Raw genomic sequence first — 22,761 nt, 5'->3', positions numbered from 1 at the left:
GCTGTCTGCAGTTTCTATTCGCACCCAGACAAATTTCTTGCAGCTGACATCTTATAGGCTAATTTGACAAACTTTTATTGTAATATAAACCTCAGTGTTTCAAGCTTTTCTCTGAAATGGAATATAATGGATTTTCACACTTGACATTATCAACCCAAGGTCATTTTCAGCGCTTGTTAATGTTATCATGTCATGGGTTATCATCTTCCATGTTACACAAGTATCAATATTCATGTTTTAATCTAAAACATCTTTGAAATTCTAAAAGATTTACACCACAAAATATTTGTTTTTGTTTCTGCTTATGAGAACCCATAATTTGTTTTCTGCCAGTCTGTGTACCATGGAGTCCATCATTTTCATAAAAATAAAAACCTAAATAAAACAAAACTTGAAAAGTCAACTGTTCATTTTTCATATTCAGCTTGGACTTAAAAACAAACAAAAAGTCGTCAATTGGCGACTTTTTTTTTCTGTAGAAAGTAATAAAACACTGTCCAATAAATAAATACAATTTCTTCTAGTTCGTCGTTAGAAATCTGCATCAAGAGTGAATTCACAGTCCATCATGTTTGACATCACCCCCAGTCGCTGGTATTCGCCAACTCGCTTCTCGAAGAAATTCGTTTTTCCCTCCAATGAGATTGACTCCATGAAGTCGAAGGGGTTTTCTGAACGGTAAACCTTTTGAGACATAAATTATAAAGCACAGATGTATAAATATAAAGATTATCAGACAAAATAAATAAATAAATCTCAATAAAATACTGACTTTGGGCAATCCTAAGTCTGTTAGCAATCGGTCAGCCACAAACTCAATGTACTGCTTCATGAGAGAGCAGTTCATCCCGATCAAATTGACCGGTAAGGCTTCTGTGAGAAACTCCTTCAGGAAAGACAAGCACAGACAAATAAAATTGCATTCATGCCTGGAATAATGCATTCCACATGACTAGAGCACAGCAATGTGAACTTACCTGTTCAATGCTCACAGCTTTTGTGATGATATCATTCACTCTGTCAGCAGAAGGTTTTTTCACCAAGTAGCTGTACATTAGACAGGCGAAATTACAGTGCAGGCCCTGTGAAGGTTCAGGATAAACAACAATAGCCTTGATTAGTTTTTCACTGTTATCTCCACTATATTTGTATCACTGACCCAAGATAACACAGTTTGATCAAACCATGATCTAATTATCTTAAAGCCTCTACTGATAACATTATCATATTTCTGTTTTAACCTCATCTCTGCTGATGAGTTCATTGGAGTAGGTGAGTCCGGGCATGAGGCCTCTTTTCTTCAACCAGTAGATGGCAGCAAATGATCCAGAGAAGAAGATGCCTTCCACCGCAGCAAAAGCTACTAATCGCTCTCCTAAGAATAAATGAATAAACAAAAGCTGCTGTTGATAAAGTCTAATAATACATTTTGTACTCTTATTTTAGGAAAAATGAAATTCTCCCACACACCAAAAGTTGAGTTTGTGTCAGAGATCCACTTTAAGGCCCAGTCTGCTTTCCGCCTTACAAGAGGCATGGTCTGAATTGCATTAAACAAATAGTCCCTTTAAGAAGAAGAGATTTGGATTTAGAGAGGATCCTTACATTGTATTAAAATAGCATTTTGTACTGATTTGGGGGGGAAAAAGCTATTACCTATTTGATGATGCTGAGTTCAAAAAACGACTTTTCAGCTTTAATGCACTTATCATAATAACAAAAGCAGTCAAATGTCAAAAGTTTCATATAATTCAGCCTATTATTCAACTTACAATCTGCAAAGGAGTGGAAAAATATGCTCAAATACACTTTTTAGCTTTTTTCACGAAATCTGTAATTTTCTATATTTCTGGCTCATGTTTGCATCCTCTTCTGTCATTGGCCATAATTCTAAGCTTGAAATCAGGATTAGGCATAAAATAGTGTCATATATGTAAAAATTTTCTGAGAATTCAGAGGAAGGTAGGAATCATGCTGCTGAACACAAGAAAAGATATTTTGAAGAATGTTGGTTAATCAAACCCCATTGACTTCCATAATGTTTTGTTTTCCTACTAGTGAAGTTAATGGGGTACATCAACTGTTTGGTTGCCGACATTCTTCAAAATATCTTCTTTTATGTTCAGCAGAAGAAAGAAATTCATACAGGTTTGAAACAACTTGAGGAAAGGGTGAGGAAATGTTAATTAAATTAATTCAATTTTTTAAGTGAACTATTCATTTATGGGATAATACAAGACTTCAACTTGCAAATGGTTGTCGAAAGCAAAAAATGCGACGAAATGCATATCATGTTTTATGAGAAAGTGTGGAATTTTTGGAGTCAGCACCCCAAAATGAGTGAGAAAAAGTATTGGATTTCATGAAAGGCGGTGCAATTTATGTTATGTTTAAAGTCACTAGTATGTATGAACGTTTATAACACAAGTTGTTTTTAAGACTATTATAATCTTGCTCATGATATTCATATAAAACACAAGTAGAACAATCAATACCTTTATATCTCTTACGCGTTTAAGACGTGTTTTGAGGCTTATAAACCACATAAGGGAAATGTTCGCAAAAAACGCTTAACTGAATCTTGCACCTGTCACCTGTGCGTAAGCACATTAAAAGCAGTAACTGACATTGCTAAAAGAAGAAAAGTACACTTCATTTTCATCTCACCTCTCTTTCAGATCCCTTATGTAGGTGTTGATGAGCATGCTGTACATTTCGGAGTGCACATTCTCGATGAGGATCTGAAACCCGTAGAAGGATCGAGCCTCCGGGAGCTGCACCTCTTGACTGAACCTCTGAACCTGTGATAAATAAAGACATTATGTTTATTGAAAACATCTTGTTCGACTGATCTATTTCATTACATTTTATATTGGTTTCCGTCATCTTAATGCGGGTTAGAAGGAGATGCACTTGCCAGGTTCTCGTTGACTATCCCATCACTTGCTGCAAAGAAAGCCAGTATATGGGATATGAAGTGTTTCTCTTCAGGCTTCAGGCTGTCCCAGTGAACCAAGTCCTTTGATAAATCCACCTATACAAACCCATTCAAACGTTTAGTGGTTTCACATTCAGCAGTGACAAGTGCAAATACTCATTTTAATTAAAAGAACAGATCACCAAAAAAAAAAATTCATTATAATGTAAATTCTTACATTAATGGATAGGTTTGAATTATTATTATTTATTCAGAGTTAATTCCTCTGTGTCGTTATTGTTTAAGTACTTTCCTATTCTTAAAAAATAAGAAGGATTATTAAAATTTTATAGTTATTACGGTGTCATGACAAATCGGGTTAATTATTACATTAAGCACAAACAAACAATATTAATTTAGCTTACTATACAGTGCATAATAAAACAAATTGAACATAACATCACTTGATAAACTGTTATTTATTAATTATAGCCTAATAGCCTATGAAGTGAATAATTGAACATCATTACATTCTTTTTATAACTGAAATACTTAACACTTAAATTAACAGTAATTACATGATTGTGAATAAAATGTAGGGTATTGCGCGTATAAACTAAACTATCTGGCTAATCGGATATCTATATGCTATGCTAGTACAAAATAATACAGACATCATAACGTAGTTCAACTTCAAACAGCATTTATCATAACATGGTTTTGTATTGTAAAAAGGAATTGTGATCAGGCGCTAAATATAGTTTTTAAAAGTAATTTGAGCAAATGGGAAAGCTTGGGGTCCTACTCCTAACAGAGACCCGATTTCGAGGGAGGACCTGATTTGTCCCGACAAAGGTCCATTTGCAAACACACCAACTCTAGATAACGTTCTGTTTATTACAAACATGCACTTCAGTTATGTCTTTTGCTGTTTTAAATGCTCGAGCTCTTTAAATTTGGGTGGATTCTTATTGGCTGTTAATGTTTTTATTGTTCATCAGCTGTAAAATCATTCTAAAAGTGATTCTAAGAATATTCCGTTAACCGGATGTTATCATTATAGTTGTGATGTGGACTTCCATATTCTCACAGAATTTGAACAATTATTTAAAAATGTATAGTTATCATAGAATAGGCCTTAAAATTAAATAATTTTGTATTTTTAATTTTGGGTGTAACGTTACTATACCTTTAATAACACCTGGGGCTTTGGTGATCGCACATTCTTGGACTTTTATCACAATAAACCCTTGCCAAAATGATAATCTTAATATTAAATTGATCATTCAAAAATAACATTCACCTCCTCAACTGTCCAGAATGAAGCTTGAGCTTGTTTGTACATTTTCCATATGTCTGGATATTGAATGGGGAAAATGACAAATCGTTTGGGGTTCTCTCTGAGGAGGGGCTCGTCTTCAATACTGCTTGGGTCAACATCCTTGTGACCATTCTGCAAGAGAAACATGACTGTTAATAGCGGATTTAACTTATTCACTGCAGTCTTATTACATCGGCTATTCGTTATTAAAGCGCAAAGAGAACAGGTAAACAGAGCTGTCACTGACTGAGGAATGTGGGGCGGACTGATGACGAATCTGCTTACGAATAATTTAAATGGACATTTTCATTCACGTGTGATGTAAAGAATTAATAACATTACAATTCTCAACTATATTTACATTTTAACATATCAAAATAAATATTAAAATAATCTCTATATAATTCACTTTATTCATAACTTAAAGTTACCACTTTCTCAAATCTATTTCGCGATTCGCATCACATAATACCCTTTTTACTGAAACTGTCATTATGACACACACTACTTTCGAAATGGTATTACTATTAACGCTTATTTATTTATTACTATTATTAAATATCGCTTTATTTAGCGCTAAGGTCACCTTTTCCGTTGCGCGAGGCTTTGTTATGAGACTGAAAAAGGTTATGAAAGCTTACAGACGCACACATATTCAGGCAGGCAGATTCAACATTTATTCAAAGGCCGTAAAATCGTCCTTAAATGCTGCATAATAATTGTATTATTACCTGATATCCCGTAATGTCCGTCGGAGTGTTGCTTATACTGGAGTTCATGATTATAATCGTCTTTGTTCAGCAGCGATCAAGCTGCGATCTCTCTACGTCGACTGTCATTGAACATGAGTAACTGAAGCAAGAATGACACGCTTATCGCTCCTCCTCCTCCAGTCCATTTCCTCTGTATAGAAATTAACCCTTTCGATTCTTCAGTAAAGGTAAAATTACTGTAAAATAAAACCACCCGTCAGCTAGTTAAATGAAAAAATACTAATAATATTGGTGCCTTTTGTAATGCAGTTTAATTAATTCACAGAATTTTAAAATTGAGACAAAAATTACTCGATAGTATTTGCTCAGAAATGTATTAAATTAATATTTTAATCACTTTTACAAGCACAATTTTACAGTCAAAAACAGGCAATGGTCCATTAGTGCCTTAGACAAAAGTATATTTCATTACTAAGGGGGTGATTTTATAAAACTGTGAGCTGTTATAATCAAACTTGGACACCATGCTAGACACACGAGGTATAACATGAATTTAAAATATACACCATTCGACTTTTCAATTTTAGACTGAGAACTAGTGCCTTGCAGTATTTAATCTGATTGTGGTGAAACTTGTATTTTAGCTGTAACTTGAGGTAAATGTCATCTCCAAGCAGGTTATCAGCAGAGTCATAACGGCATGCCGTTTTTCTAGTTTTATAAAATATACAATATGGAAAACATGAGACCAATTTACATCTGCCTTCTACTAACAACCTGGCAGAAGGTTCAAAATCTTTTGAAGGGACACTGCAAATTATAGCACACTCTACCATAGAGCACTATGTAATATATATAACAACCTTTGGAAATACTGTCACGTGACGCACCACATGTAATTAGGAAATCATAATTTGGCATGAGGAGCGAAGAGAAGTTCCCTACTACTAGAAGTCATAAAACCATGGAAAACAAAAAAGAGAGAACAAGGACATATTGCTAAACCAATGTACACTTGTTCACACACTGAGGGTCATGGCCTATTTGTGCAGAATCTAAAATCTATCATGATTTGAAACAAATGCATCTTGTACAGACAACTCATTTACAAGACTGTCAGTAGATCATCTATATCAATATATGTATACATAATAAAAATTAAATTAGTTGAACATTTATGTAAACGGTGTTTAAGAAACCCAGGATTTGTGTGCCATCTCCACAGTCATCCATTTTGTTGCATATGTTATCTTATATGGGTTTTCTGTCATTTTTGAGCAAAAGGGAAAGTGAGCCTGTTGTAATTGTGAGAAACTGAGGTAACAATGTCAATCAATTAGTTTTTGACCAATAACATCAAGTCGAATAGAATTTTTCCACCCATGGAATGTTGACTCTGCAAGCAATTCACATGCCCAGTGGTTAGTGGACAGAGTCTGGCTCCGTTACAAGCCATACTGGACCAAAGAGAGGTTTTTCATGGTGTCATCAAGAGAAATCCCAGCCTCTTGCATCTCAAACCTGGAGGAAAGAGGGAAAAAACGTATTATATTCACTTTAAACAACCTTTAAAATCACTCCTTAGAATGGGTGAAATGAAAAAGGGATGACAAAAACAGTCTGCAAAAAGCACAAAAGGTCAAATGAAATGTGATCATAATCACCAGTCATCTGTGGAGATGGTGTAATACACAGGTGGCTGGTCTGTGTCGCTGAGGGTTGCTGGGCCCTCCTGACCGCTTGTCCCCATGTTGCTGAAAATGAGCCAGTCCCCAACAGCGAGCTCAGGGAGCAGGCAATGCTCCACCACCTGGTCCAGTGGGTCACACGATGGACCCCACAGGCTGCAGGAGAACACAGGCTCATCAAGGGTGAGCGACATCTGAAATACACAAAACATCCAGTTTAAAAACCTCAGGTAACTGGTACAAATATTGTTCATGTGTTCTGGTGCATGCATGTTTTTTACCTTGTGGACAGAGGGTGTGGTGATGATATTTCCAAACAACTTCCCAACAAAAGTTCCATAAACACCATCATTCATGTAATACACAAATTCTGGTTCGTCGTTTGGGGTCAGCTCATCTGAAAGTGCAAAAGACACCCTTGAATATAAGATAAGGCAGATGTATATTGTGGCATACGCATCAAATATGATGAGGCTCACCATGTGTGCTGCTAAGGAGATCCCGGCATGCCGCTTTTTTGCCAACAACATTGACAGCCAGGGTGAAGGAGGAAAAAACAAAGAAATTCCCTGGTTCAGCAATGACGCTCACTCCAGACGCTGAGGGGAAATAGGCTTCCAGCAGGGGTCTGACAACAGAATGTACCTAATCAAACAGACATAAAAGAAAAGTTTAGAGTAACATCTACGCTGGATGATATATAACAAAAAAAAGAAAAACTATGAGATGCATGCTTGCTGTACCTGTTGCAACTGAAACTCAGTACCACTGAATCCTCCACCAATATCTAGGATGTTCATGTCAAAGCCTAATTCCTTCTGTAGAATCAAGGAAGACTCAGCACTCCAATAGATACATGAAATGAACTAATAAATCAAAATTGAATTCTCTTAAAACTGACCCCCATGTCAAAGATGCAGCGGGCGTCTGACAGTGCATGGGTGTATGCTTGGGGATCTCTGCATGATGCTAGTACCTGGAACCTGCAAAAAATATCCCATTTTAAAAAAACTCTTAAAAAGCAAGTCATAGCAGATTCATGGTGATCAAATCCTTTCACTTACGTGACTCCAACCACATTTACACTCAACTCCTTGGCCATTTCTAGAAGGTGTCTACAGCCCTTCAGGGAGCAACCAATGGTCACACTCGCCTCTTCCACCTGTGCTTCAGTAGACACTTGAAGCAAAAGCCTGTTAAGACAAGAATGGTGCCACAGGAGAATTTCATAAATATTAAAAGATATTACATGAAAAATAAAATTAGGGATAACATGACAGCGTTTATTGTGTTTATATGCACAAAATGAAGAAGATCTTGGTTACATCAAAACCGTAACGTTCACACAGAATACATTTTCTGCCCTGCTGTTCTATTGTTTTCTATGTAGACATGCATCTTCGACTGCTGCACTCTCGTCTTGCATGAGAGACGCACGTTTAAAAAGCCATGATAAGTTTAAAAAAGTTCAACTTTAAAAAAAAAAAACATTGAGACTTTGTGTTTCCCCCATTCCACTCCATCTCATGTTTTTTTTAAACAAAAAGTGTGTGATCAACACTTCGGTTCTTTATATCAAACAAAGCTAAATGCATAACTACAAGATGCTGTTCTGTTCATAATTGTTTATGCAATTTACAAAGTTATATTTGATTTATAAACATTAGTTTAAACTATGTTTTTTTTACAGACAGTCATGTTATTTTATTGCTTTGAATAAACAATTTAATGAGATGCATTAATATTTTGCTCCTTTCGCCCTCTTGTGGCCTCAGGAGACAAGCCAAAAGCTTTTTTTCTCCTAACTGAAATAATGCCTTTTATATTAGAATATAATTCTAACATTATGTATTATATAGTATTATTTTCAGCCATTTTGACAGCCCTAGTCTTCAGTGTCACATGACCCTTCAGAAATCATTATAATATGCTAATCTGATGATCAAGAAACTTTTCTTATTATTATCAATGTTGAAATCAGTTGTGCTGCTTCATATTTTTGGAAATCACGATACATTTTTTTCAGGATTCTTTTATGAATAGAAAATTTAAAAGAACAGCATTTATTTAAAATATAAATCTTTTGTAACATTATAAATGTCTTTACGGTCACTTTTGATCAATGTAAGTATCCTTGCTGAATAAAAGCATTATTTAAAATATTTTTTTTATTGAGCCCAAACTTTTAAACTGTAGTGTACGTGTATAGGTTTAAAGGACTTACTTGGCCTCAGGATGGGCACGGGCAATTTTGCGAAGGTCTGCCTCATTTTCACACACCAGATAGTTAATGCCGGTCTTGGCAGCGTGTTTAATGAGTGAGAGCTGCTTGCAAACTCCAGAGAGGATGATGTTTTCAGGAGGGACATCATGATCCATCACCAATATGGTTTCAGCCTGAAAGCAATCAATACATTTCTATTAGATAATGTGCCTTAAAATCCAATGAGATGTTTCAAAATATATGTTTTGAGATCTTTCTAATATCTTCATGTGAGAAAAAATGTAAATGTTACCTTATTTGCACAGACAAAACCAACACCAAGTGCAGACAGGACTTCAATGACTACAGGGCTGCTGTTACAACAGACCGGGTAGAAGGGTCGAACTAGGGGCATAGTGGTCTTCCACAGGACATGCTGTCGCATTAGGGCCCCAAGGTCGGCCACAACAAATGCATTTTTTTCAGCCTGAGGAACAAAATCGGATCAAACAATGAAAAAGATGAAAAAACACCAGTGTTTTATTTCTTAACTTAGACATTCATCACGCAACTTGACAACCAATTTTCTGAACTCACCAGATTTTGTTCATAGACATGGTTGTCGATAACATCTTCAAGGGTCGTTCCTCCCTCAAGTAGTTCTATAAAGTAGTTTGGTGCATCAACGAATCCTTTCATCTCAACCGTATTCCGCAAATCCGACAATCATAGAGAGTTTAATGAGCCGCTGGGGTATTCTGGGTATGCAACAAACTGTTTAAGGGAAAACAAACGGTTTTATAACATAAACTTGCATAACATTCAAATAACCTTGCGCTTTCAGACAAAACTTGACATCAAGGCGTACAATTACAACACCTACCCACATATTTCCAAACACAGTGTTTTATGAGCAAACTTTGAACAGGAACTTGAAGTTCTTCATTAATCTAAATTTGGTTTCTACAACAGCAACAAGGCTAATAAGTACAACAAGCATGGATAACTAATCACATAGCAAGAGAAGGTATCACATGAGTCCATCTTTAGAGATGACGACAACACATAGGCTTTAAGAATGTGACCTACAGGCTACTTTTTTTACTCAGACCCAATCAAAATAAATCCCTGTGGCTTTGAAGCACAATGAAGTATTTGATGGTATTACCAATGGATTTGTGCAGTATGAATGGGGGGCAAAGGTGTTAAATATAATCTACCAATAGTGTTATGTAAAACCAAAAACAATCCACTACAGTTGGGTGCGTAAAGACAGATTTTTATGTGCAATTAAATAAATAATGTTATTATATAATTGTCTATAACCGGTACTTCAGGAGCAGGGTGTAATATTTAGGTACTCACATGGACAAGGTGGGAGATGGTCCTCTCCCGCTATCAACTAGGATCCCAAGGCGGCTCAGCGTTGAAGTCGAACAGCTCGCGGTAGAGGGCCTCCCCTAGGCCTTCTGGGTAGCGCTTATACACTCGCAGAGAGAGTGGGGAGCCCTGTGGAGTCACAAAAACAGGTGTATAAATATTTGATTTACAAGAGCAGCTGACGGATAATATTAACTGTTATATATTAGAACCAAAAAAAAAAAGTAGCCGGGTAGGTTAGAACATTTCTGAAATAATTATTCACAGATAAGCAACCAGTTTTCTAATACAGGTGCATTATAGATGTTCAGCATCTCTTCATTTGTAGGCTATAACGCTTTTATCAAGTCACTGCTTATTTACTGTTGTACTTTGTACTTGACCTGGGTGATGTTACTCTATGTTCTCATTTTGAAGCATTAAACAACACTGTCTTATCTTCATCTTCCCACACGGGATCAATAAAGTAACTTGTTGAACATTTATCAGAGGTCATGGTGTTTGTTTCTTCATGTGGACACCGCCTTAACCTATAAAACCTACTGTATCGTTTTTAATATATGACTTTCTAGGGCCATGATCAAAACTTTGCTGAAAAATCTGTTGTTTAATTGTTTCATATGGCCTTACTAATTGGTTAAGAAATAGGTTTTAACTTGTTCAACTTTACTAAGTATAAAAAATACTAATCCACTAAGGCTTAGAAAGTTGTGGTAATATAGTGTTATTATGGTATAATGAACATTGTGTATTGTGGGCATGAGGTAATGTTTTACCAATACAAGAGTTTCTGCAGGAAAACAAAATTTTAACTCACATAAATTATGCAAGTATAATATATTTTCTGACCATATGTATGAATGTCATATCTAAAATTATTTAGAACAAGGTAAACTAGTCTATTTTAATGTGTAACACTCTCATCATTCAATAACCTGACATGACATGTCGTAAGCACCTGGGTTTGGTCCACTGAACAGCTCACTAACTATTTACCCAACTACACCCGTCATACTCCGACAACTAATTATTTATACCAATAAACGCGTGTAATCCTTATAAAATGTGAGATTTAAATCTATGTCTCGTTGTCCTTCATGGAGCACTGCCATTGCCCGTATAACAAGCGCAACTACAGCCAACCGCCATGTTGTGTCACGGCTCCTCACAGCAAACGGCGAATTTTTTCCGGGACGAAGACTAAAAACAACAACAAACGCTGTACTTACGTGAGATAACGGCCTGAAAGATTTGGAAAATCGTCTTCTCTTTTTCGGCGGAATTTTTAAAGAGTGGTGGGGACACAAATAGAAGAAAGAAAAGAGGCTTTATGTGCCATATGCCTGGGTGAGAGGGCTCGGTCGAACACGAGAGCGCTGCTGTCTATCTCAGGAAGATTCAGAAATGGTTGGTGGAAGAAGGCGGGCGCCGTTTGTTAGAGAACACGGGGCGGAGCCTAAGACCATGTCCTACTACAGCGAAGGCTTGGCTTATGAATATTAATTAGGTTACGTAACTGACTCGTGACTGGTTGTTCTGGAGAGGATTTCCAAGAAAGCCCAGCCCACTCTGATTAATATTCATAAGCTCAGCCTTTCGCGCAGAGCGGTGGGCGTGGCCATCTGTACTCACGAATGAATTATGATTCATTAGCAAATTCCTTTTGGAGAAATGCGCTCCTTTAGACATGTATGGGCCAACGTGGGTTCTGTTTATGTAGCTTAATACACTTCTTATGCTTTCTGATTCACCCCTCCCTTTTTATTTAGTTATGTCATTATATAGGCATGGAAGTCATTGTTGTTATTTTTAGATTCATATTGTATATTTATTATAAAACTAGCATATTGTATGTTGTTATACTGTATAAAACCCGTTCAAAATGTCGTGTTGTCTTTAATATGTTCTCTGTCAAAACAGACTGCATTCATCAGTTGGATTTCATCTGATAATGTAGAAAACAATAATGAGCTGGCAAAGCTGTCATAACATACCCGTACACAATGATCCATAAACATACAAAGCACAAGGTGCAATTGTTTTCATAGCCTTTTGCTGGGTGAAAGGTCATATTTTAAGGTTTTGGGTTGAATTTGTTTGCCTTTTTTTTTTTTTAGATAATTCCCCAAACAGACTAATAAGCTTAATTTTCAGACAAACTTGTTAGAGTGCACATGCCTACACTAAAGGTCTTGTTTTGTTTCAGTAAATCGTTGCAAAATATGTTGGTCACTTTATATTCAACCTCATACACTGTCTGCAAATCATGTTATTTACAGTAAATTGTATATTTTTAATTGACTTGAACTGAATATGCATATTATCCTGTATCAACTGAGTAGTAACATAAAGGTGGATCATCTGGATACCATGTAGGCCTACTGTGCTTAAATAACATTATATTGTATATATATTGTGATAAACATTTAATCAATTTATTTTGTGCAGCCTGAATTCTTGAAGAAAGTTTTGTATTATTTGCACAGTCATGTTAAATGATAATTGAAAGAGGACATTTCTCATATTGTAAAGTTTAGTAACCAAGGTTTAGTAGGCCAACATTTTGTCAAAAATAATCAATTTTTTTCTACAATTGTATTATTGTTAAGTGCTTTTAGGACAGAATATTTAGTTGCAAATTGTTCATTTTGGTGTTTTTATGCAAAACAAAGTAGTTGCAGGGTTTTTTTTTTTTGTAATAATATTTAGATTGCAGTTAAGTTTTATTTACACAAATTTAGATTTTTAAAACAGCTGAAAAAAAGCTATATTATTTGAAATACATAACCTATTGCTTAACTCCCTTTAAGTTTAATTTAATTTGTTATAATTTAATATAATATATTATCTCGATATAATTGCTGTTTGGATTTATTTTGTTTGTTAGCCTATTTGAAGAGGTTTAACAAAGGTGGGGAATAAAGTTTAGTAACCGTGCAAAAATCCACTTTGCGCATCCTGAACGCATTGTCAACTGAACGAAACACAACCTCAGCTCAGATCAGCTGACTGGAAGTGTGATGCGGTCTGAAGGGTTCAACACAGCGACTCAATTAACTGTGTATTCAACAATGCTTTATTAAAACAATTTACAGTTTTATCAGATTGTTTTGTTGTATACTTAAGGGACTACATCATCGGTAAGTATCGCCGAAAATGATTTCAATTTCATAGTCGTGACTGACAGCCGTGAACGCTGCTCATACAATATTTACAGCTTTAAAAAAATAGAAGCGTCTAAGTCACGTATACGTATATACCATGTTAATGTACACATTTAAGCTAAAAAAAACAACAACCATGTATTCAAATTTTAAATAGCTACACGAGCAGGACACATTTAGCCTATCTGATGATGGAGCCATGCGTTGTATTATTGCGGAATGACTCGTGACTGGTCATTTTTATGGGATGAAATGGAGAAGTGTGAATTTGCTCATACGGTCAATCTGGAAAAGAGCTGTTTATTTTATTTGACAGTTATTTTTGTGTCTCTGATACTAGAATTTATGCTGTCTTGTGCTATAGGGATTATCGTAAATCCTAGTTTCCTAGTTAAAACAAAATTGGACATGAACGCCCTCTCGTAATCACGACTACAGAAGTGGGAAGTAGGAAATATCCGTGAAGGCAGCATTAATCTACATGTTTTTATGAGCCTTTCCGTTATCATTTAAGAAGTCATGATGACAGAGTTTTGGTTGATCTCTGCTCCTGGAGAGAAGACCTGCCAGCAGACATGGGACAAGATGAACATGGCCACAACCCAGACCAGCAACCTGTCCACTAACCACAAGTTCAACATGCCTGAACTGAAGGTAAATTACTCATTTTCTATTTCAGTTAAAATATTAACAGATTTGACATCCTCTGTCTCATGAGTTTTGGTGTTTCTAAACAGGTGGGAACTTTGGATGTCCTCGTAGGGCTGTCAGATGATCTGGCCAAGTTGGACTCTTTCGTAGAAAGGTTTCATGTCTACATTAATGATTAATTTGATTCTTTTTTTTAAATATTTTGTTCAGTATCACTGTGGTTTTTAAGTTATTAAGTTCACGTCATGCATTTTATAGCTTCTGTCACATTATAGTTCTTTAAATATAGTTATGTAGCCTATATTTACCCTGTGGCTTTGATATTTGTTTTTAATTGTCCAGTGTAGTGAGGAAAGTGGCCCAGTACATGGCTGACGTGTTAGAAGACAGTCGAGATAAAGTTCAGGAGAATCTTTTGGCCAATGGAGGCAAGTGAACTCAATCCTCATTACACGCTAACAACAATATTGATGGTAAACTACCAACATCACATACAGATGTTTAATAGGTAGTAATGTTAAACTAACATTTACAGTGAGGAAAATAAGTATTTGAACACCCTGCTATTTTGCAAGTTCTCCCACTTAGAAATCATGGAGGGGTCTGAAATTGTCATCGTAGGTGCATGTCCACTGTGAGAGACATAATCTAAAAAAAAAAAATCAGAAATCACAATATATGATTTTTTAACTATTTATTTGTATGATACAGCTGCAAATAAGTATTTGAACACCTGTCTATCAGCTAGAATTCTGACCCTCAAAGACCTGTTAGTCTGCCTTTAAAATGTCCACCTCCACTCCATTTATTATCCTAAATTAGATGCACCTGTTTGAGGTCGTTAGCTGCATAAAGACACCTGTCCACCCCATACAATCAGTAAGAATCCAACTACTAACAAGGCCAAGACCAAAGAGCTGTCCAAAGACACTAGAGACAAAATTGTACACCTCCACATGGCTGGAAAGGGCTACGGGGAAATTGCTAAGCAGCTTGGTGAAAAAAGGTCCACTGTTGGAGCAATCATTAGAAAATGGAAGAAGCTAAACATGACTGTCAATCTCCCTCGGACTGGGGCTCCATGCAAGATCTCACCTCGTGGGGTCTCAATGATCCTAAGAAAGGTGAGAAATCAGCCCAGAACTACACGGGAGGAGCTGGTCAATGACCTGAAAAGAGCTGGGACCACCGTTTCCAAGGTTACTGTTGGTAATACACTAAGACGTCATGGTTTGAAATCATGCATGGCACGGAAGGTTCCCCTGCTTAAACCAGCACATGTCAAGGCCCGTCTTAAGTTTGCCAATGACCATTTGGATGATCCAGAGGAGTCATGGGAGAAAGTCATGTGGTCAGATGAGACCAAAATAGAACTTTTTGGTCATAATTCCATTAAACGTGTTTGGAGGAAGAAGAATGATGAGTACCATCCCAAGAACACCATCCCTACTGTGAAGCATGGGGGTGGTAGCATCATGCTTTGGGGGTGTTTTTCTGCACATGGGACAGGGCGACTGCACTGTATTAAGGAGAGGATGACCGGGGCCATGTATTGCGAGATTTTGGGGACAGTTAGAGCATTGAAGATGGGTCGAGGCTGGGTCTTCCAACATGACAATGACCCGAAGCACACAGCCAGGATAACCAAGGAGTGCTCTGTAAGAAGCATATCAAGGTTCTGGCGTGGCCTAGCCAGTCTCCAGACCTAAACCCAATAGAGAATCTTTGGAGGGAGCTCAAACTCTGTGTTTCTCAGCGACAGCCCAGAAACCTGACTGATCTAGAGAAGATCTGTGTGGAGGAGTGGGCCAAAATCCCTCCTGCAGTGTGTGCAAACCTGGTGAAAAACTACAGGAAACGTTTGACCTCTGTAATTGCAAACAAAGGCTACTGTACCAAATATTAACATTGATTTTCTCAGGTGTTCAAATACTTATTTGCAGCTGTATCATACAAATAAATAGTTAAAAAATCATACATTGTGATTTCTGGATTTGTTTTTTTAGATTATGTCTCTCACAGTGGACATGCACCTACGATGACAATTTCAGACCCCTCCATGATTTCTAAGTGGGAGAACTTGCAAAATAGCAGGGTGTTCAAATACTTATTTTCCTCACTGTATATAAAATATTGTTAAAGAAAAATGATGTAATCGCTCATATTTGAAAGTTCTTGTACATATCTTATAAACCTTATTTTATATGATTATAAATATTTATCGATAATTATTTCCACACAGTTGATCTGGTGACATATGTTACACGGTTCCAGTGGGATATGGCCAAGTATCCCATCAAACAGTCCCTTAAGAACATCTCAGAGATCATGTCCAAGGTGAAGCATGTTAAAATCATTTATCATTTTTTATAATGCACAAAGAGATTGATCTTTCATTAAACATCATGTTTTGGTTCTCTGTTCATAGCAAGTGAGTCAGATTGACAATGATCTTAAAGCCAGAGCTTCGGCTTATAATAGCTTAAAGGGGAACCTACAGAGTCTGGAGAGGAAGAATGTGTAAGTGGGAGGACTTTTACATACTCAATTTCCATTCTGTGTGACATTATTCCATAGACTGTAAAATAGATGGACGATGTGTCTCCACTTCCTTCCACTGTTGAAGAATGAAGCCAAAATATCTGTTCCATAAGTTGTTTTATGTTATGACAATGACGATAATCGTTGTTAATGTTTTTTTTTTTTTTTTTTTTTCTTTAAGCATTTAATAAAAATAAAAAAAAGATTTTTTTTTAAGTGATGTCAAATAATAACATGTCTTGTCCAATAGGGGGAGTCTTTTGACCAGGAGTTTGGCTGATATAGTCAAGAAGGATGATTTTATACTAGACTCTGAATACCTTACTACTCTACTTGTAGTCGTTCCAAAGTAAGTCAAGCTTAGGTATTTGTGCTCCTTTGTAAAGACTTTTTAAATGTTTCTTCATTGCATTAAAGGGATCCACCCAAAATCTGAAAATTCTGTCATTTAGTCACCCTCATGTCATTCCAAACCTGTGTAACTTTCTTTCTTCTACAGTAAATAAGAGATTATATTTTGAAAAATGTTGTGAAAGTGATAGTTCACAAAAAAAAAAACATTTGTCATTATTTACTCACTATCAAGTTGTTCCAAACCCTTAGGAGTTTCTTTCTTCTGTTGAACTAAAAATAAGATATTTTGAAGAATGTTGGTAACCAGACAGTTGACGGTAGCCATTGACTTCCATAGTATTTTTTTCTATACTATGGAAGTCAATGAGGCCCATCAACTGTTTGGTTACCGACATTCTTTAAAATATCTTATTTTGTGTTCAGCAGAAGAAAGAAATTCATGTGGGTTTGGAACAACTTGTGGGTGAGTAAATGATGACAACATATTCATTTTTGGGTGAACTATCCCTTTAAGAAAAGCGTTTTGGTTCCCATTGACTTCCATCGTGTGGACGAAAATGCTATGGAAGTCAATGGGAACTGAACATTTTAAAAATGATCTTCCAGAGAATAAATAAAGTAATCGAGGTTGGAAACGACATAAGGGGGAATAAATGATGACAGAATTTTCATTTTTGGGTGAACTATCCCTTTAAAGGCACACTATGCAAGATTTGTACCTTAATATAAAAGCTTCGAAATCATTTCGATGGTAAACAAACTCTTAGTAGGGCGAATCATCCTGATATCAAAGCAGGGGGGGGGGGGACGTCGCTGGCAAAACCAGCAATGCAGGATTGAGAGGTGTCGCCCCGACAAATCTTGCGAGAATCACGACTTGCTTTACGGCACGACGTCACATACATCAACAACATATGAAGCAGCCTCTATGGAAGACACTAGCACAATTCACGCATTTCAGACGTGAATCATGGAAGAGTTGACGAAGAAAAGGAAGAAAGCGCGGTCGAAAGAGTGCAGAGACGGCTCTGCTTGAGTGGTATTTACGACAGTAACGTTAAATACAAGTACTCCACAGCGACTCTAGGGGTCGCTGTTTGAGAAAAACGGAAACTGCATAGTGTGCCTTTAACTCAGAATGTGCAAACTTTCGTTCATTATATCTATTGTTATCACTGCAAAAAAACATTTTAAAAACCTTATTTTTGTCCATTTTATGGCCTAAAAAGGACAAGTTATCCTGACTGGCAGAAGGCATATGAAACTCTTTCTGAAATGGTTGTTCCAAGATCTACAAAGTGAGTAAAATCAAAGTCCCTTTAAGGCAAGTCTTTTCACTCGACGGCAGCTATAGACCTTACTCAGTGCAGTGCCATGACAGATATAAAAGCGAGGCTGTGTGAGGGATAGACTTACCGTGTTTTCATGGTATCCTATGTAAAAAGACGTATAAAGCTCCTAGATCACTTGTAATTTTACACAGCTTGTGTTGTCTGGAGTTTTTTGTCAACTCAAATTTCTTAGAAAGATATTTTTGCAGTGTTTTGTCAGCAGAACAATCCAAAAACACATTAAATAACAGTTCAACCCACTAAAGAGATGAATGTCTATCCCTCACAGCCTCGCTGTTATTCCCGTTAAAATTCAAAGATGGCTCTGCTGTGAATAAGGTCTATGTCAGTCATTCCAGTACAGCTCCTATCTTTTTGAATGGGGAAACATCAAGTTCTCTCAAACCTGTTCACTGATTGGCTTTTTTATTTAGAAGGCGGGACTTATTCCGCCATATTGCTTGTTGCACTTTCTCCCATTCATAGGGGTGCCAACTGCCAAGTGCACCATCTTTGTATGTCTTAAAATTCTATTGCCTAAGCATAGAATTATATACTTTCTGTAACCTATATTTATTACTTGTCTAAAGCCTCACACCATTACTCCTTTATGTGCACAATTAATCGCAACTGAAGTAATCAACTCTAAAAGAAATCACAATGTAGACCAAAGACCAAAATGTGGCTTTATAGACCTCTTGTTGTAATGAGATTACTGCTTTTATTGTTCAACCTTCATATGTGTTTTATATGTCCTTAGCAGTTTATTGTTGCCTCCCGTTGAATCAGGGAAAGCGCTGCTCTGTGATAGATCCTAAATCAGAGTTTTCATCTTCTGTTAGGCTTTTATTTGAAGACCACGACAGTGGGTTGTTTAGCGTCACACTCTTCAGGAAGGCTATTGATGACTTCAAACAAAAAGCACGAGAAAACAAGTGAGTGTCTGAACTCTCTGAATAATATATATATATATATATATACACAGTACAGGTCAAAAGTTTAGAAACATTACTATTTTTAATGTTTTTGAAAGAAGTTTCTTCTGCTCATCAAGCCTGCATTTATTTGATCAAAAATACAGAAAAAAAATTAATATTGTGATATATTATTACAATTTAAAATAATTGGTTTTCAATTTATTATACTTTAAATTATCATTTATTTTTGTGAAGCAAAGCTGAATTTTCAGGATCATTACTCCAGTCTATCACATGATCCTTTAGAAATCATTCTAATATGATGATTCAAGTTGGAAACAGTTCTGCTGCTTAATATTTTTTCATAACCTGTGATACTTTTTTAGGATACTTTGATGAATAAAAAGTAAAAAAAAAAAAAAAAGAAGCTAATGTTTTAAAAATAGAAATCTTTTGTAACAACAATTTTGAAATAAATCAATACTTTTATTCAGCAAGGATGTGTTAAATTGATAAAAAGTGATAGTAAAGAAGATTTATATTATTAGAAAATATTTTTTTATTTTGAATAAATGCAGTTCTTTTTAACCTTTTATTCATCAAATATATTAGGCAGCAGAACTGTTTCCAACACTCATAATAAATCAGAATATTAGAATGATTTCTAAAGGATCATGTGATAGACTGGATGTCACATGTGACACTGAAGACTGGAGTAATGATGCTGAAAATTCAGCTTTGCATCACAGGAATAATTTATTTTTTAAAGTATATTCAAATAGAAAACTATTATTTTAAGTTGTAATAATATTTCACAATATTACTGTTTTTTTTCGTCTGTATTTTTGATCAAATAAACACAGCCTTGATAAGCATTAGAGACTTCGTAAAAAATCGTAAAAAAAAAATCGTAATGTTTCCAAACTTTTGACCTGTACTGTATATATATATATATATATATATATATATATATATATATATATATATATATATATATATAAAATCGTAAAAAAATCGTAATGTTTCCAAACTTTTGACCTGTACTGTATATATATATATATATACACTGTATAATTGCCGTTAAGATTCTTAAATGTTTTTGAAATAAGTATCTTATGCTCACCAAGGCTGCATTTAGTTGGTCAAAAACTGTATTACAATTTTAAAAAACGGTTTTCTATTTTAATATATTTTAAAATGTAATTTATTTCTGCGACGGCAAAGCTGAATTTTTAGCATCATTACTCAAGTCTTCAGTCACATGATCCTTCAGAAATAATATGCTTATTTGCTGCTCAAGAAACATTTCTTTTAGTTATCAATGTTGAAATCAGTTGTGCCGCTTAATATGTTTTTGGGAAATCATGATACATTTTTCAGGATTCTTTGATGAATAGGAAGTTCAAAAGAGCAGGATTTATTTGAAATAGATATATTTTGTAACATTATAATTGTCTTTACTGTTACTTTTGATCAAATTAATACGTCCTTGTTAAATAAAAGTATTCAATTCTATAAAACATTTTTTACTGACTTTTAAACGGCAGTTTATACTTATAATCAAAATTATTCCCGAATCATGCTTTTGAACACAAACTTTTATTTTTTCAGTTCTGTTGTCAGTTTTGTCATATTTCAAGAGTCGATGTAAATATATCCCCAGATTATGTATGAAATACCGTTATAAGACTGCTATCAGTGCCTGTCGGTTTTTGATGCTCATTGAATCAGAGGGAAGTTGACCTGACGCTACTGAATTTTTTCAGGTTCGTGGTGCGTGACTTTCAGTACAATGAAGAGGAGATGAAAGCAGACAAAGAGGAGCTGACTCGCCTCTCCACTGACAAGAAAAAGCAGTTTGTATGCGTGCAGCTGTCTACATATTATTTAATATTGAACATTATAAAATCCTTCACAATAATGTTGATGAGGAACCTCAAAATCACAGCCAGCTTGAGAGGGCCAGAGCTCTGATTACTCTTCATTTGAAGTAACAGGAAAACAAAAAGATAAATAATGATAACAACAGTCAATCTGCTTCTGCACCTCAGGGTCCTTTGGTACGTTGGCTTAAAGTAAACTTCAGTGAGGCTTTCATCGCTTGGATACACATCAAGGCACTTCGGGTTTTTACAGAGTCTGTCTTGAGGTACAATGTGGGGTATAAAACTGTTTCATATGGAGATGTAGATTGTCAGATATATGACCTCTATGTTTGTATTTAACAGGTATGGGCTGCCAGTCAATTTCCAGGCCATGTTGCTGCAGCCCGGCAAGAAGAATGTAAAGAAACTCAGAGAAGTTCTGCAGGACCTTTACAAACACTTGGACAGCAGTGCTACTGTTATTGATGTGAGTTTCACCACCGGTCAAAAGTTTGGAGTAATTACTCATTTTTTTTCAAAGAAGTCTCTTATTCTCACCAAGGCTGCATTATTTGATAAAAAATACAGTCAAAACAGTAATATTGAGTACTATTATTACAGTTTAACGTAACTGTTTTCTTTTTTATTATATTTTAAAATATAATTTTATTATGACAAAGCTGAATTTTCAGCATCATTACTCAAGTCTTCAGTGTCACATGATCCTTCAGAAATCATTCTAATATGCTGATATTATTATTATCAATGTTGAAAACTGTTTTTTTGATACACTACCATTAAAAAAAAAATGGAGTAAGAAAGATTTTCTTTTTAAAAGAAGAAGAAAGTAATACTTTTATTCAGCGAGGATTAAGCACTAATAATATTTGATAAAATTACGAACCAAATCAGCATATTAGAACGAGTTCTGAAGGGCTGGATTTATGGCTGCTGAAAATTCAGCTTTGACATCAGAAGAATAAATTACAACATTATTACTCACGATAATATCTCACAATATTACTGTTTTACTGCATTTTGATCAAATAAATGCAGCTCTGGCGAGCATAAGAGACTTTTTAAAAATCTTAATTATTGCAAACTTTTGAACGCTAGTGTACTTTCTACATGATCCACAGACCTAATTGAATATATCTCTAAATCACAGCTGATTTGTTCTTTTTTTGTTGTGTTATAGGCAACTATGGACATCCCGGGTTTGAATCTCAGCCAGCAAGAGTATTATCCATATGTTTACTACAAGATCGACTGCAACCTCTTTGACTTCAAATAGAGTTCCTTTTTCGTTCCTGCCTGCAGATCACTATTTTGAATAAGCAGTCACAGAGATTTACCATCTGTGTTATTGGTTTAATGTGTTTACAAATGAAGGATTTTCAGGGGTTTTAAAATCTGTCCTTAGAGGGCATGTGCGGTCCAACATTGAACACTCCTCATTTACTGAGCCTATAATGGTTGTGCACTCTGTGTTTTTCTGTCGGTGCTTACTCTGTGCCATTTGCAGGTAATGCAGTGATTATGTTTAATTGTGTTGTTGAGAACCACTATTTTTGTTTTTGTCTGTGTTTGTGCTTCTACTGTGAGATTAAATGTATTTATATTTTTGTTGGAAAAGGTGAAATACATGATCACATGCTGAATGTCAAGACCAATCAAAGTCAATAAAATTATAGCACATCATTATGCTTTTATTTT

The 22,761-nt window shown here is 35.6% G+C and overlaps 3 protein-coding genes across 3 annotated transcripts; 1 reads left to right on the top strand and 2 right to left on the bottom strand.

Moving 5' to 3' along the window:
* Positions 1 to 59: 59 nt before the first annotated feature.
* rrm2b (ribonucleotide reductase M2 b) lies at positions 60 to 5,134 on the bottom strand. Its single transcript, XM_079879266.1, has 9 exons — positions 4,970 to 5,134; positions 4,221 to 4,370; positions 2,918 to 3,034; positions 2,668 to 2,801; positions 1,471 to 1,565; positions 1,242 to 1,375; positions 978 to 1,082; positions 773 to 886; positions 60 to 684 (listed from the first exon to the last, which is right to left on the bottom strand). Exons 1-9 carry the CDS (start codon positions 5,015 to 5,017, stop codon positions 532 to 534), a joined length of 1,050 nt encoding a protein of 349 aa, XP_079735392.1. The 5' UTR covers positions 5,018 to 5,134; the 3' UTR covers positions 60 to 531.
* A 189-nt stretch (positions 5,135 to 5,323) lies between these two features.
* On the bottom strand, positions 5,324 to 11,671 carry azin1b (antizyme inhibitor 1b). Its single transcript, XM_079879265.1, has 12 exons — positions 11,452 to 11,671; positions 10,208 to 10,351; positions 9,440 to 9,616; positions 9,156 to 9,329; positions 8,864 to 9,036; positions 7,704 to 7,832; positions 7,541 to 7,622; positions 7,383 to 7,457; positions 7,119 to 7,284; positions 6,921 to 7,036; positions 6,616 to 6,833; positions 5,324 to 6,472 (listed from the first exon to the last, which is right to left on the bottom strand). Exons 3-12 carry the CDS (start codon positions 9,539 to 9,541, stop codon positions 6,397 to 6,399), a joined length of 1,311 nt encoding a protein of 436 aa, XP_079735391.1. The 5' UTR covers positions 9,542 to 9,616; positions 10,208 to 10,351; positions 11,452 to 11,671; the 3' UTR covers positions 5,324 to 6,396.
* A 1,534-nt stretch (positions 11,672 to 13,205) lies between these two features.
* Positions 13,206 to 22,746, top strand: atp6v1c1b (ATPase H+ transporting V1 subunit C1b). Its single transcript, XM_079877877.1, has 13 exons — positions 13,206 to 13,362; positions 13,901 to 14,040; positions 14,124 to 14,191; positions 14,380 to 14,465; positions 16,280 to 16,374; positions 16,466 to 16,557; positions 16,829 to 16,927; positions 18,162 to 18,230; positions 19,106 to 19,198; positions 20,947 to 21,040; positions 21,232 to 21,329; positions 21,409 to 21,532; positions 22,244 to 22,746. Exons 2-13 carry the CDS (start codon positions 13,906 to 13,908, stop codon positions 22,337 to 22,339), a joined length of 1,149 nt encoding a protein of 382 aa, XP_079734003.1. The 5' UTR covers positions 13,206 to 13,362; positions 13,901 to 13,905; the 3' UTR covers positions 22,340 to 22,746.
* The last annotated feature ends 15 nt before the right edge of the window (positions 22,747 to 22,761 follow it).

This window comes from Squalius cephalus, assembly GCF_949319135.1.
Source record: "Squalius cephalus genome assembly, chromosome: 8".
Lineage (NCBI taxonomy): Eukaryota > Metazoa > Chordata > Actinopteri > Cypriniformes > Leuciscidae > Squalius > Squalius cephalus.
The sequence above is the reverse complement of the archived record's forward strand: the minus strand, read 5'-3'. Positions and strand labels throughout refer to the sequence as shown.

Coding starts and splice junctions, on each gene's coding strand:
- rrm2b (XM_079879266.1), bottom strand. CDS start 5,017: ATGAACTCCAGTATAAGCAACACTCCGACGGACATTACGGGATATCAG. Junction 3,035..4,220: donor CATTCTGGACAGTTGAGGAG/GTGAATGTTATT, acceptor GGGTTTGTATAG/GTGGATTTATCAAAGGACTT. Junction 685..772: donor CAGACTTAGGATTGCCCAAA/GTCAGTATTTTA, acceptor ATGTCTCAAAAG/GTTTACCGTTCAGAAAACCC.
- azin1b (XM_079879265.1), bottom strand. CDS start 9,541: ATGAAAGGATTCGTTGATGCACCAAACTACTTTATAGAACTACTTGAG. Junction 7,833..8,863: donor CGTGCCCATCCTGAGGCCAA/GTAAGTCCTTTA, acceptor TTGTCTTAACAG/GCTTTTGCTTCAAGTGTCTA. Junction 7,285..7,382: donor CTGAGTTTCAGTTGCAACAG/GTACAGCAAGCA, acceptor CTGTTTGATTAG/GTACATTCTGTTGTCAGACC.
- atp6v1c1b (XM_079877877.1), top strand. CDS start 13,906: ATGATGACAGAGTTTTGGTTGATCTCTGCTCCTGGAGAGAAGACCTGC. Junction 14,041..14,123: donor TCAACATGCCTGAACTGAAG/GTAAATTACTCA, acceptor GTTTCTAAACAG/GTGGGAACTTTGGATGTCCT. Junction 14,466..16,279: donor GAATCTTTTGGCCAATGGAG/GCAAGTGAACTC, acceptor ATTTCCACACAG/TTGATCTGGTGACATATGTT.